The following is a 15343-nucleotide window of genomic DNA, read 5'->3' on the forward strand; positions in this document are numbered from 1 at the left end:
AAGTTGGTAACGTATACTTGCAACACAGAGAAATCAGTGTAATGGGTGCTATTTACATGGTTTGCAGTATGCCTTTGAAACAAAGCTCACGTAATGTTGTGTTTGTTCAAACTGATGTTGATGGACACAGGATATCGTTGCCACTCCAACAACTTCAAGAGAATGCTGGGAATTCTGAAGAAGTTTGGCAAACTTCTCAAATTGAGAAATACATCGGTCGACCTAAGGTAGCAAAATATGAAAACATGTGCATGGCAAAGTTCTTCTCTAGTCATTATCAAGTGTCTAGCAAAGAAAGTACACAGACAGAAAACGAAACTGATGATCAGACAGAAGATGACCAAAGTGATTATGAAGATGGAAGTGTACCGAAAGAAGGAATTAAGAGAAGTCGACCAAAGAAAAAGGCTATCGCATTGTCGTGATGCTCAGCGAAAATGAAACAACGAACCACCGGAAAACCAGCTGTCATTCGTTATCCTCGAGTATCAATTCATAGGGATAAAGAGCGTTACCATATGAACATGCTACGCCTATATCTGCCACACACAAGAAAGCAAATCAAACCTGAATCATATGAAACGTATGAAAGTTATCACTTACAAGGTCGCGTAACCATTAATGGGGAAATCGTTTCAGTTCAAGAAATAGTGCAACACAACATGAAAGAATTCGAACCAGATAACGGTGCCCTAGATAATGCATGGGATGCACTCCAAGAAATACCCGACCTTCAAGATGCATGGAATGCTTTAAATCCACAAGGAGAACAACAACAGCAGGATGATAGATTGGAGCGTAATTTGTACGAGGATTCAGATGACGAGCTTGCTGAAATCGAAATTCCTGAATTACAGCAGCCGCAACAGCAACGTCAAGATTTACCGAGGTGTGCAATAGAAACATGCCGTCCTGAAATTACAGAAGAACAAGCAGAATCTATGATGCGACAGTTGAACGACAAACAACGTCAACTATTTAACTATGTTACTAAGTGGTGCAATGACAAGGCCAGTGACCATACCATATCACCATTCCACATATTTCTTACTGGAGGAGCTGGAACTGGAAATCACATCTGATCAAGTGCATAACATATTATGCTAGAAAAACCTTTCTTCCAATGACAGAAAATGCTGAGGAAGTGACTGTTTTACTACTTGCCCACATGGGAACTGCCGCCTTTAATATATATGGCCAAACAATCTGCACTGGGTTAAAGATACCTCCCAGAGGATCACATCATTACACGCCTCTTGCAGAAGAATCTGTAAACACGTTGCGAATGAAGTATCGACACCTACAACTTGTCATCATTGATGAAATATCTATGGTGAGTGTACCACAGTTTGACTATATAAATGGTCGATTGCAACAGATCAAAGGTTGTTCAGACACCACTTACTTTGGCAATGTGTCAATTCTTGCAGTTGGAGATTTTTATCAATTACCGCCTATTTCTCCAAGAACGCCATTGTGTCTTCCACGTGATGATATATTAATGGACCTCTGGAACCTATTCAATGTTGTTGAACTGACAGAAATTATGCGTCAAAAAGATGATGTCGTCTTTGCTCAAATGCTGAACAGACTTCGCACAAGGAAACGAAATGAACCAATAAGCGATACTGATATGAAGTTACTTCAGTCACGTACAGTTTCCGGTAACCACGATAACGGACTATCCGCTCCCGATGACGCAATGCATCTATTTTATCGCAACGATGATGTCGATGACCATAATGAGAAAATGCTAGCTACCTTGAGTACACATATACATACGATACAAGCCATTGACATTGATCAAACAGGTGGGCGAATCATAAGAAGAAATGAGCAACCACATAAGACAACACGCAAAGATCGCAACACAACTTTGGCAGATGAACTGAAATTAGCAGTGGGTGCCCGAGTTATGCTGATATCGAACGTTGATGTGACTGACGGTCTGTGCAATGGAGTTTCTGGCGTATTTAAAGGTATCGAATTCTGCAACTCGACAAAAATGCCAACTGTCGTATATGTCAAATTTGATTTTGGGGGTCAAAGGTCATTAAGGGGTAACTTCCTGTTTTTAGCTAAATAACTTCAAGAATTTTTATCTCAACAACTAGACATAGTAGAATTTTTTAATTAAAATTGGAACAATACATTTTGTCGGTGTACATAAGGTTTTATTTTCATTGAGGTCAAAGGTCAATAAGGGGGTCAAAAGGTCAATCATAAATTTAAAAAAAAATCAAAATCCATGTATAAGTTCCGATTAAGCTGAAAACTCACCAGGAATATTCCTTATGACATCCTAAGCACTATGTAATATTTTTGCGGGGTCAAAGGTAATTAAGGGATCACTTCCGGTTATCAACAAAACCGCCTGGTGGCTGTGCTCGCGGTCGCAGGTGACCGCAACCGATCGTATATCTTGTTTCTTCTTCTTCTTCTGTCAACATCATAATCAGCCATCGTAGCCACATGCTTTCAGGCATGATGACCATACTTGGTCAGTAGAACCGTTTGGTGGTGCCACAGATGTCACATGATCAACTTCCGGTCAAATGTCATCCACTTCCGGTCAATGGCCAAAATTTGGATTTTCACTAAAAATGCTACTCCTTCCACATATAACATAGCATCATGACGTCACTTGCACACATGCATTCCCTATAGCCAGTGTCCAAAAGTTATACCACAGAATTGGGATCAAAGGTCATTAAGGGGTCACTTCCGGTCAAAAACCTACAAATTTGTAAAAATATTCAAAAATCACTGTCTTTACAAATTACATAGCAGAGAGTCGCCATTAGCACACATGCATTGCTACTATCCAGGGTCTTTAGGATGCCTACAGTTTTGGGGTCAAAGGTCATTAAGGGGTTACTTTCGATCAAAAACCAAAATTATTAAAAATTAAAAAAAAAATTTTATCTCAAAATATAAACAGACCAGAGCAATATAACCATCATACATGAATTGGTATTACCTGATGTATGCACGGTATTTTTATTTTGGGGGTCAAAGGTCATTAAGGGTTCACTTCCTGTTTTTAGTTAAATAACTTTGAGAATTTTTATCTCAACAACTAAACATAGTAGAATTTTTTAATTAAATCAAACCAATACATTTTGTCGTTGTACATAAGGATTTTTTTTCATTGAGGTCAAAGGTCATTAAAGGGGTCAAAAGGTCAATCATAAATTTAAAAAAATCAAAATCCATTTATAAATTCCGATTAAGCTGGAATTCACCAGGAATATTCCTTATGACATCCTGAGCAGTATGTAATATTTTGCGGGGTCAAAGGTTATTAAGGGATCACTTCCGGTTATCAACAAAACCGCCTGGTGGCTGTGCTCGCGGTCGCAGGTGACCGCAACCGATCGTATATCTTGTTTCTTCTTTCTTCTTCTGTCAACCATTACATTTGCTCTAGCACTCACATACTTACATCGATTTTGACCTAACTTGGTCACAATGATCATTGACCGTGACCCTACATGTCACATGAAACGTGTTGGGTTAAAGGTCACGCAGGGGTCATAGGGGTCAAAAACGTGATTTCAGCTCAAAATGCATCTTCTCCTACAAATTACGTAGGACAGAGACGCCACTTGCACACATGCATTGTAATTACCCAGTGTCTATAAGGTGTACACAGATTTGGGGTCAAAGGTCATTAAAGGGTCACTTCCGGTATAAAACGAAAAACCTTCAAAAAATTTTATTAGCTCAGTAAAACATGAGACAGTAACGGTATGTTCACATATGATCTGCAGTCACCCAATGTATATGTGATATTTTTTTATTTGGGGTCAAAGCTCATTAAGGGTCACTTCCGGTATAAAAAGAAATACCTTTAAAATGCATCTTCTTCCACAAATTATGTAGGACAGAGACGCCACTTGCACACATGCATTGTTATTACCCAGTGTCTATGGGGTGTACACAGATTTGGGGTCAAAGGTCATTAAGGGGTCACTTCCGGTATAAAACGAAATAACTTCAAAAAACTTTATCAGCCAAGAAAAATATAGCACAGAGACGGTACATGCATACATGAATTGATGTTACTTAGTATATACGTGGTATTTTTTATTTGGGGGTAAAAGATCATTAAGGGGTCACTTCCGGTCTGAGACAAAAAACCTTCAAAATGCCCCTTCTGCCACAAATAACATGGCAAAGTGTGATGCCACGTGCACACATATATTGACATTAGCCAATGTCTATGTGGTTTTCATATATTTTGGGGTCAAAGGTCATTAAGGGGTCACAACACGGCTGTGTTCGTGGTCTTAGACCACAGCTAAGTCTAGTTCTATTTTATAATTGGACATAGTATCCACAAGTAATATTGGCAAGCAAATTTGCTTTTCGAAATAATTACTCTTAATTTAAGGTTGCTCGTTGGAAATACGAAATGATATGTTACACATAGGAGTTTAAGTCTAGTTTGTCTTTCTTCCTATAGTGGTCTCTTAATAATTGACTGAGCTGAGGTCAAAAATATTTAGCATTGTGCAAAATTAAATTATCTATAAAAACAGGTTGTTTAAGGGCCACGTTTTTTATTTGCATGAAGCAGTGAATTTGTTCATGATGATCCTGACTACAGTAAGTATGTATGTAAAGACATCATACAAGAATTCTAACATCATATAAACTATGTCCTTTTAGCTCGCTCAACTATAGATTAATTATCTACTGGTAAATTGATCATTATTTATTATGATTAAATTTTTCATCCATTTGCCGTGCCGCAAACTGTATAGCTAATATATAGTTCTTTTTTTCAATGACAATTAATTGTCAATATGTTATATAGTTTTATACTAGTATATAGGCATGATCTCCAGCTTCTTGTAGTTCATTTGGAAAGAATTCGCTTGTAGTTTGATCGTAATTACCCTTTTATAATGTGAAGATCCCACCCCTATTTTTATGGTAAAAATAATGACCCTCTTATTTTTGTGGCAAAAAAAATATGACCCCACACATCGCGGACTCTCACTCCCGTAAAAATGTCTTTTCCCTTCTGTAAAACAATCGATCTCATAATTGCCGAGCGAATTATACGTCACAGAACACATTTGAAGGGAAATCACCCCTATCTGTAAAATTAAAGAAATTGTGGTCAGTGTCGTACGTAAAAGCGTAATAATAATGCTGATTGAAGACTCATCACGATCTTATCTTTAATAACCAAGTAGTCATAGGAAGCCTTAACAGTACCAAGTTGGCATGTTTATTTATAGCAAGTCGACGTTTTAGTAACCGTTAAAGTAACCCGTCAACTCGTGAGGCAGTAGCAAAAAAGTCTGCACGTTTTCATGAAACACGCTACGCTTTGTATCTGGAACAATGAAGACAACTTGTATGTTCAAAATAACAGACCTTTTCCCTAGCGTGCAAGAGAAGCTTTGAAAGATGTTTTATATAGCATGCTAAAATGTCAAATATCATGAAATTAATAGAAACACGTTCTCCCTTCTTAACTTTTATTCCGATGAATTTTAAACTATTTTTATTTACCATGCCATTTACTCTTCTATCTTCACTTTTTGAGGTTTGATCCCCGAATACATACACAATGATGGTACATAAAAAGATACTATATAAGAAAGTAGAATTGAACAGAAAAGTATCATACATTGGTATTGCAAAGAGTGGTAAAACTACATTGTTAGATTAGAATTGAATAGAAAAGTATCATACATTGGTATTGCAAAGAGTGGTAAAACTACATCGTTAGATTAGAATTGAACAGAAAAGTATCATACATTGGTATTGCAAAGAGTGGTAAAACTACATTGTTAGGTTAGAATTGAACAGAAAAGTATTATACATTGGTATTGCAAAGAGTGGTAAAACTACATTGTTAGATTAGAATTGAACAGAAAAGTATCATACATTGGTATTGCAAAGAGTGGTAAAACTACTACATTGTTAGATTAGAATTGATCAGAAAAGTATTATACATTGGTATTGCAAAGAGTGGTAAAACTACTACATTGTTAGATTAGAATTGATCAGAAAAGTATTATACATTGGTATTGCAAAGAGTGGTAAAACTACATTATAGAATTGAACAGAAAAGTATCATACATTGGTATTGCAAAGAGTGGTAAAACTATATTGTTAGATTAGAATTGAACAGAAAAGTATTATACATTGGTATTGCAAAGAGTGGTAAAACTACATTGTAAGATTAGAATTGAACAGAAAAGTATTATACATTGGTATTGCAAAGAGTGGTGAAACTACATTGTTAGATTAGAATTGAACAGAAATTGTTCAGAGGGGGTGAGCATACAATTGTATTGCAAAAAGTGGTCAAACTACATTTTTAGATAAAATAGGAGAGCAGAGAGTTGTTTCACGTCAGCTAAATGAAACAAACTGCTGTACGATATACCGAAATGCAAGTTGAGATGTGCTAACGATTGAAATGTCGAACATATTTCGATCGTGTGTGGCTTTTCTTTTTGAATGTATAACAGTATATGAGTTGGATATAATACATTTTGCATGCTTCTTCCCTGATTTTTATTCAGCGACATTATTGAATAGACATACCGGAGACTATGACCTTAAAGGCGCGCGGAAGATAAAAAATATATGCAATTTTAAGAGTATCTTAAAAGCACAGGATAAGTCTTCATTCTTATAAAGGTATTTCTTAATTTAAAAAAATTACAACAAGGGATTTCATTAGCAGTGCTGAAAATCATAAAGCTATGTACGCTCTACTGGAGTGAGTTTGACCGAAAGGCTTTCCCACGATCACAATACAATAAGCGTATTGCATAACAAAGGAGATGAATTAACATCCAAGCTGTATCTATTATTGTACAATACGCCAATTACCTTTGGGAAGGAATTTCGGCAAATATGACTTCCAGTAAAAAGATACAAAAGTCCACGTATTGCGGGAATTTTAAAGTCTCTTTAAGGTGGTACTACACCCCTTGATAAATTTCATGACTAATTCTGCATTTTTCTCAAAAAATAACTACACACTGGCAACAAAAGTTATGTATATTATTGGGGCAAGGAATCCAATTACTTCACTGAAATTTCAGTGATTCAAGACAAGCGGTACAATATATTATATATATGTTAAGAAATGAGGTACATTCTAGCGGTACCTCTTTTCTTATCATAAATAACGTACCGCTTGTCTTCACTCACTGAAATTTCAGTGTGGTAATTGGGTTCCTTGCCCCTATCATATACATATAACTTTTGTTACCAGTGTCTTCTTACTATTTTTGAGAAAATGCAAAAATAGTCACAAATTTATCAAGGGTGCAGTACCACCTAAGCTTCGATGCAGAAACCAACATTGACTGAAATGCCTAATTTTGTCCGTATATATAACTTGCAGAATATGTTAGCCTACTTTAAATGCAAGCATGATGATTTTTAACACGTTTGTGTTTCTGATTTAGCATAGTGTATCTAACTTGTTCTCGAAAATGATGGATAACTTCCCAGTTTAGCTCACCATGTCTCAGTTTCGCCTTTAAATAAGGCAAACAACATTGTGCATTTGGAAAAATAATCACTCGATAGCATAAATAAACAGGAAGAATATTCCCGATCGTATTTATTGATGGTACGTTAAAGCCTTGCTTCTCATATTCACAGAATTAATTACAATTCCGCCTCATGTTGTCGATTTATGATACTCCGGGTAAAACTTGCAATAAAAATGTCCATGTGAAATAGTAGGTAGGCTTACAATGGAAAAATATTGTTTCAATCAATGCAATAAATCACTACTGAAGTAAAGGCCTGGTGATTAAGAAAGGGGAAGCTAATACCACGAAGAAGATAATAAAAGTAACTGAAATAATGGGAAACACAAACCGCTGCACGTACAGTGATTTGGTGTGGATGATGAGACTCTTGCGATCTAAGAGAGAGTATAACATGTAGCAATGTTTTCATAACCGGTTATTTCAGCTTCTCGTCGTTTATTCTTAAAACCCTCGACCTTTATACGGTAAACATGGCAACACCTGAATAACAGCTAAGTCAAATTATGAAATCACCCCACTAATTGCAACAGAATCAATTTCATATGATCTCCCAAAAGGTCATACAAAAATATATCAAAAGTCCCGGAAAATCCAAGTAGTGCCTAACAGTGCCTAATTAACATAAATCCAAAATGGCCGCGTATGCAGGGGTGAATTTTTAATGTTGGTCAAATCTTGTTAAAAATACCATACCAATGTATTAAGGATTCAGAAACCGTATAGTTTGACTTATCTCCGATGTACAGTTCCTGAATTATAGGAGAGAGGTCAAATGTCAAAATTTGGATTCCGCAGGGGACAAAAATTGAAAAATTCTCTGATTTTAATTTTTTTAAATGGTCTCAGAATACTCCGCTTGCAAAAACTTTAAAAAAAGAATAGTACCATGGCAAAAAAGATCAAAATCCATTGAGCCCTGAGATCAAAATCCATTGAGCCCCGTTGACCTTGACCGATTGTGTGACGTTCATATGTAAAGAAATCATTGTGATTTATTTTGAGGCCAGTTGGATTAAAATTTAATAGATTCTGTTGCAATTAGTGGTGGCTTAATCCCTTATTTTTCTTAATTTGACTTGGCTATACAGCAAAAAATATCTGTTCATCACTATCGTCATCGTTGTCGTTGACATTATCATTATCGTTATCGTCACCACCACCACCACCACCATCATCATCATCATCATCATCATCATCATCATCATCATCATCATCATCATCATCATCATCATCATCATCATCATCATCATCATCATCATCATGCATTCTTTATTCTATGAGTTTAAAAAAGCATATATATAACGACAATAAACCATTTCAGAATTTGCTACTGAATATTAGAGAGATTGAAACAAATTATGGGCAAATTTTAAATATGTGTCGAAGCTTTTAAGGTTATCATTGTCCAATTAAATAATGATTGCATAAAAGAAAATAATTATCTTGTAATTTTATATTAACAGAATTTGATTACCAGGAATACCGACAATTTTGCTGAAAGAAAAAGTCAATTCCACATAGCGAGATTCCATAATTACATGCACATGACCTTTAAGTTATATCTAAATTGAAGCTAAATTTGATTTTCTGTGTACATTCCATAATGTTATGATAGTTGTGCAAATAAAGGTAACAATAGATAATTGCACCGTTCAAAATAAATAAAATAACAAGACACACGTAACAGTCAAGCGGAGAGCTAAGGAATGTAGAGAGAGGAATATGAAGGACAGAGAGGAGAAAATAAGGAAGGAGAAGAGAAGAGAAGAGCAGGGAAGAGAAAGAGAAGAAGAGAAGAGAAGAGAAAGAAGAGAAGAGAAGAGAAGAGAGAAGAGAAGAGAGAAGAGAAGAGAAGAGAAGAGAAGAGAAGAGAAGAGAAGAGAAGAGAAGAGAAGAGAAGAGAAGAGTAGAGTAGAGTAGAGTAGAGTAGAGTAGAGTAGAGTAGAGTAGAGTAGAGTAGAGTAGAGGTAGAGTAGTAGAGTAGAGAGTAGAGTAGAGGAGAGTAGAGTAGAGTAGAGTAGAGTAGAGTAGAGTAGAGTAGAGAGAGAGTAGAGTAGAGTAGAGTAGAGTAGAGTGGAGTAGAGCATTTTAGAGTAGAGTAGAGTAGAGTGGAGTAGAGTGGAGTAGAGTGGAGAGAGTAGAGTAGAGTGGGAGTAGAGTGGGTGGAGTAGGTAGAGTAGTGGGTGGAGTGGAGTGGGTGGAGTGGGGTGAGTGGGGTGGAGTGGGGTGGGTGGGGTGGAGGGTGGGTAGGGGTGGGTAGGGTGGTAGGGTGGGGTGGGTGGGTAGGGTGGGTGGGTGGGGGGGTGGGGTGGAGTGGAGTAGGGTGGGTGGGTAGGGTGGAGACGAGGGAGGAGGAGACAGGAGGAGAGGAGAGGAGAAGGGAAGCGAAGGAAGGGAAGGGAAGGGAAGGGAAGGGAAGGGAAGGGAAAGAGAAAGAGTGGTAGATAGAATTGAAGGGAAGAGTATTATACAATGGCATTGCGAAGAGTGGCACAACTACATTGTTCAGATAGAATAGAAGGGAAGAGTATTATACAATGGTATTGCAAAGAGTGGTAAACCTACATTATTAAGATAGAATGGAAGGGAAGAGTATTATACAATGGCATTGCGAAGAGTGGTAAAACTACATTGTTCAGATAGAATAGAAGGGAAGAGTATTACACAATGGTATTGCAAAGATTGGTAAAACTACATTGTTCAGATAGAATTTAAGTGAAGAGTATTTATACAATGGTATTGCAAAGATCATGCTATACTCCTACACATGTTGGTAGCTCGCGGGTAGTAATCAGCTTCCCAGTCTGTAACACAGACTAGTGTTTTAGGTGAAAGTTTGCGATGTTTATAAGCATAGAGTGAGGAGCGTACATGTAGGCTATGCAAGTGTGTTTGTGCTAATTTATTGCCTTTAGACTGATTTTATAATCGCAGGGGAAATTGCAACAATATAGGTTTCCTATATTTCCTTTATATCAGCATTTGGTTCTTCATCAATTATTTGTGCTCATAAATGTATAATTCATTTTTTAAAATATAGTTCCCTTCTAGCCTACGCTTAAAATATGACTACCCAGCAAAAACTTAATCATGTGCAGGGACTTCAATGTGACATCGTGAATGAGAACTTGAGAAGTAAGTCCCTTTTGGAAGAAACGGGATCATATTCAATACTATACTATCCTATTCCACGCGTTCGGTACCAGAGAGAATCGTTTGAAGCAGTCATAAAAGACAAGTCATGACGGTAAATGATATCAGCTGTCGGTACTAACCTGATAAGAGTATGGCAGAAAGGCCCATGATGAATATGATTGACATCTGTAGGTTCTATCGTTTACAGATAGACTACAATAATAGATGCAATAACTAACTCTGCCTGGAAGCTTCAAGTAGCAACAAGTATTGCTGCTCAAACAATATATGTAACGACTGCATCATATTAAAATACTTCTTGTGTTTGAACACATCAAAAATAGTCAAGTACTAAACTTCTTCTTGCAACGAAGTGGGTCGAGATCTTTATATATATATAGGTTTTGAAAATAAATAAGAAATATTGACTAAAGATTTTTCTGTCCAAAATCAAATTGGATCGAAATCATGCTTTGTTATACTTTTCTCCAAAACTAAGCAGTTTTACATATATCTGACTTCACAGTTAGATTCGTCAAAGTTTTTTTCATTCTAAATATGTATAATTTTATATAGATTAAACCAACAAGTAAGCAGCATTGAAACACACAAATATCCATAATTTCATCCCAACCGATCAGCATTCGAACGTGGGAATTTGACGTTGATAATGTCGTTTCAATTTCGTTGCAAAGGGCGTGAATGGCTACGGGAATTGCCGAACAGTCTATACCTCAATTATTGCGAAAGTCTGGTAAATGCAAGTAGCAAAAAACAATGCCTGAAAAAAGATAACATGCTATTAACTGATGTTTGGTGACATGGAATGCTTGAAAAAAATATGAAGGTAGAGTTTTGTGCATAATTATGGAATTGTTAAAAATATCAATATGTGGTTTAAGCCTTTCTAACCATCGCAACATGAAAGTGTTGCAAAATGGGAATCGTTGCTGGCACATGATAACCCTGATAACATTTGCAGGAAATAACCGTTTGGCATCAGAGAATACACACTGCCTATCGCATAGATCATGTAGATGGCTCTTAGTTTATTAGATGACATCAAACTTGAACAAATTAATAGTAGCACCTCACTGACATTCAACAGATGGTTTTAAACTTCAACATGTTCGCTTCCCTTCAGGCGGTGCTGAGTCTACTACCTGTGGAGTTCTTTTTCTTTGGGCTTATGGCTTTTGTTTCTTTACAATTATTTTGAGATTTGTTTCTTAAAATAACACATTATTGCAAAACGATGCACATGTTTTAATGGTAAATTATGGACATTATTATGTTGTTCAGATAGAATAGAAAGGAAGAGTATTATACAATGGTATTACAAAGAGTGGTAAAACTATATTGTTCAGATAGAGTAGAAGGGAAGAGTATTATACAATGGCATTGCAAAGAGTGGTAAAACTACATTGTTCAGATAGAATATATAGAAGGGAAGAGTATTATACAATGGTATAGCAAAGAGTGGTAAAAATACATTGTTCAGATAGAATAGAAGGGAAGAGTATTATACAATGGTATTGCGAAGAGTGGTAAAACTACATTGTTCAAATAGAATAGAAGGGAAGAGTATTATACAATGGTATTGCGAAGAGTGGTAAAACTACATTGTTCAGATAGAATAGAAGGGAAGAGTATTATACAATGGTATAGCGAAGAGTGATAAAACAACATTGTTCAAATAGAATAGAAGGGAAGAGTATTATACAATGGTATTGCGAAGAGTGGTAAAACTACATTGTTCAGATAGAATAGAAGGGAAGAGTATTATACAATGGTATTGTGAAGAGTGGCAAAACTACTTTGTTCAAATAGAATAGAAGGGAAGAGTATTATACAATGGTATTGCGAAGAGTGGTAAAACTACATTGTTCAGATAGATTAGAAGGGAAGAGTATTATACAATGGTATTGCGAAGAGTTTTAAAACTACATTGTTCAGATAGAATAGAAGGGAAGAGTATTATACAATGGTATAGCGAAGAGTGATAAAACAACATTGTTCAAATAGAATGGAAGGGAAGAGTATTATACAATGGTATTGCGAAGAGTGGTAAAACTACATTGTTCAGATAGAATAGAAGGGAAGAGTATTATACAATGGTATTGTGAAGAGTGGCAAAACTACTTTGTTCAGATAGATTAGAAGGGAAGAGTATTATACAATGGTATTGCGAAGAGTGGTAAAACTACACTGTGCAGATAGAATAGAAGGGAAGAGTATTATACAATGGTATAGCGAAGAGTGATAAAACAACATTGTTCAAATAGAATAGAAGGGAAGAGTATTATACAATGGTATTGCGAAGAGTGGCAAAACTACTTTGTTCAGATAGATTAGAAGGGAAGAGTATTATACAATGGTATTGCGAAGAGTGGTAAAACTACATTGTGCAGATAGAATAGAAGGGAAGAGTATTATACAATGGTATAGCGAAGAGTGATAAAACAACATTGTTCAAATAGAATAGAAGGGAAGAGTATTATACAATGGTATTGCGAAGAGTGGTAAAACTACATTGTTCAGATAGAATAGAAGGGAAGAGTATTATACAATGGTATTGTGAAGAGTGGCAAAACTACTTTGTTCAGATAGATTAGAAGGGAAGAGTATTATACAATGGTATTGCGAAGAGTGGTAAAACTACATTGTTCAGATAGAATAGAAGGGAAGAGTATTATACAATGGTATAGCGAAGAGTGATAAAACTACATTGTTCAGATAGAATAGAAGGGAAGCGTATTATACAATGGTATTGCATAGAGTGGTAAAATACATCGTTCAGATAGATTAGAAGGGAAGAGTATTATACAATGGTATTGCGAAGAGTGGTAAAACTACATTGTTCAGATAGAATAGAAGGGAAGAGTATTATACAATGGTATAGCGAAGAGTGATAAAACTACATTGTTCAGATAGAATAGAAGGGAAGCGTATTATCCCGGCGTATTATACAATGGTATTGCATAGAGTGGTAAAATACATCGTTCAGATAGAATAGAAGGGAAGAGTATTATACAATGGTATTGCAAAGTGTGGTAAAACTGAAATTATTTACAGCGCAATACTCCATTCTTACAACATAAAACCTATTTATTATTTCATAGTGTTGAGGAATCTTGCGGTGTTGAAAACAAAACTGGTGACATTTTTATTGTTACCTCGGTACCTGATATTTTAACGAAGCAAAATAAAGTTGCATTAATACAAATCTATTGTGGATTTTCCCACATGAATTCAGACTATAATTCAAATTAAATTTTAAAACTCGAAATTAAGCATTCATAAATGGATTTTTCATGAGCTATGTAGAGATCATGAAAATTAATAGATATGAGATATAGTTTGTTGTAAGTTGCAATGTCAAAACACCTGTACATTAGCTCGTACAATGCATTGAATGTGAATGTACAAAATTAATACTGCATTAACACCTGTAATCTTTATTATATTAACGATTAGATTTCTAATTAAAGTTCTAATTAAAAAAATAATACCGCTGTATATTTCTGCTAAATGAGGTACCAGATTTAGGATTGATATTGACATACAATCCATCGGAAAAATACGATGTAATTGTAAATTATCATGTGATTTTATACAAATAGAATTTGATTACTCGTAGTACCGACAATTTTGCTGAAAGAAAAAGTCAATTCCAAAAGCAAGATTCCATAATTACATGCACATGACCTTTAAGTTATATCTAAATTGAAGCTAAATTTGATTTTCTGTGCCATAATGTTATGATAGTTGTGTACACAAAGGTAACAACAGCTAATTGCAACGTTCGAAATAAATAAAATAACAAGACACAAGTAACAGTCGAGCGGAGAGGTAAGGAAGAGAAGAGAAGAGAAGAGAAGAGAAGAGAAGAGAAGAGAAGAGAAGAGAAGAGAAGAGAAGAGAAGAGAAGAGAAGAGAAGAGAAGAGAAGAGAAGAGAAGAGAAGAAGAAGAGAAGAAGAAGAGAAGAGAAGAGAAGAGAAGAAGAGAAGAGAAAGAAGAGAGAGAAGAGAAGAGAAGAGAAGAGAAGAAGAGAAAGAAGAAGAAGAGAAGAGAGAAGAGAGAGAAGAGAAGAGAAGAGAAGAAGAGAAGAGAAGAAGAAGAGAAGAAGAGAAGAGAAGAGAGAAGAAGAGAAGAGAAGAGAAGAGAAAGAAGAGAAGAGAAGAGAAGAGAAGATTTACAGGATTCGCAGATTCATAGATTTTGATACTTGTGCTAACATTGTAAGAGAATCTTCTGTTAACTGGTATCAAACATAAAGATCTGAATCGTTTACAGAAGCTCCAAAACAAATGTGCCCGGCTGATTTACCAACAACCAAAATCTTGCCATATCACCCCTTTGCTCACTGACTTGCACTGGCTCCGTATTGAAGACCGCATCAAGTTCAAACTTCTCCTGTGTGTGTATAAGTCACTGAATGGACTCTGTCCCCAGTACATGAAAGACTGTCTGATAGTGGAAAAACCTCGTCTTGGGTCAGTAACCACCCGTTCTTGTCACAACTTTAACCTTATGGTCCCTAAGACACATAAATGTGCTGGAGACAGGGTCTTCTCAGTGGCTGGCCCCAGAGCTTGGAATAATCTCCCAAATCACATTCGTAATTCTCCAACAGTTGAATCCTTCAAATCTGCTCTCAAAACTC

General features: G+C 36.0%; 1 protein-coding gene across 1 annotated transcript; it reads left to right on the forward strand.

The window, feature by feature from the left end:
• The first annotated feature begins 1123 nt into the window (after positions 1-1123).
• On the forward strand, positions 1124-9039 carry LOC140152303 (ATP-dependent DNA helicase PIF1-like). Its single transcript, XM_072174607.1, has 2 exons — positions 1124-1979; positions 9005-9039. Exons 1-2 carry the CDS (start codon positions 1124-1126, stop codon positions 9037-9039), a joined length of 891 nt encoding a protein of 296 aa, XP_072030708.1.
• Positions 9040-15343: the final 6304 nt, after the last annotated feature.

This window comes from Amphiura filiformis, chromosome 5, assembly GCF_039555335.1.
Source record: "Amphiura filiformis chromosome 5, Afil_fr2py, whole genome shotgun sequence".
NCBI lineage: Eukaryota > Metazoa > Echinodermata > Ophiuroidea > Amphilepidida > Amphiuridae > Amphiura > Amphiura filiformis.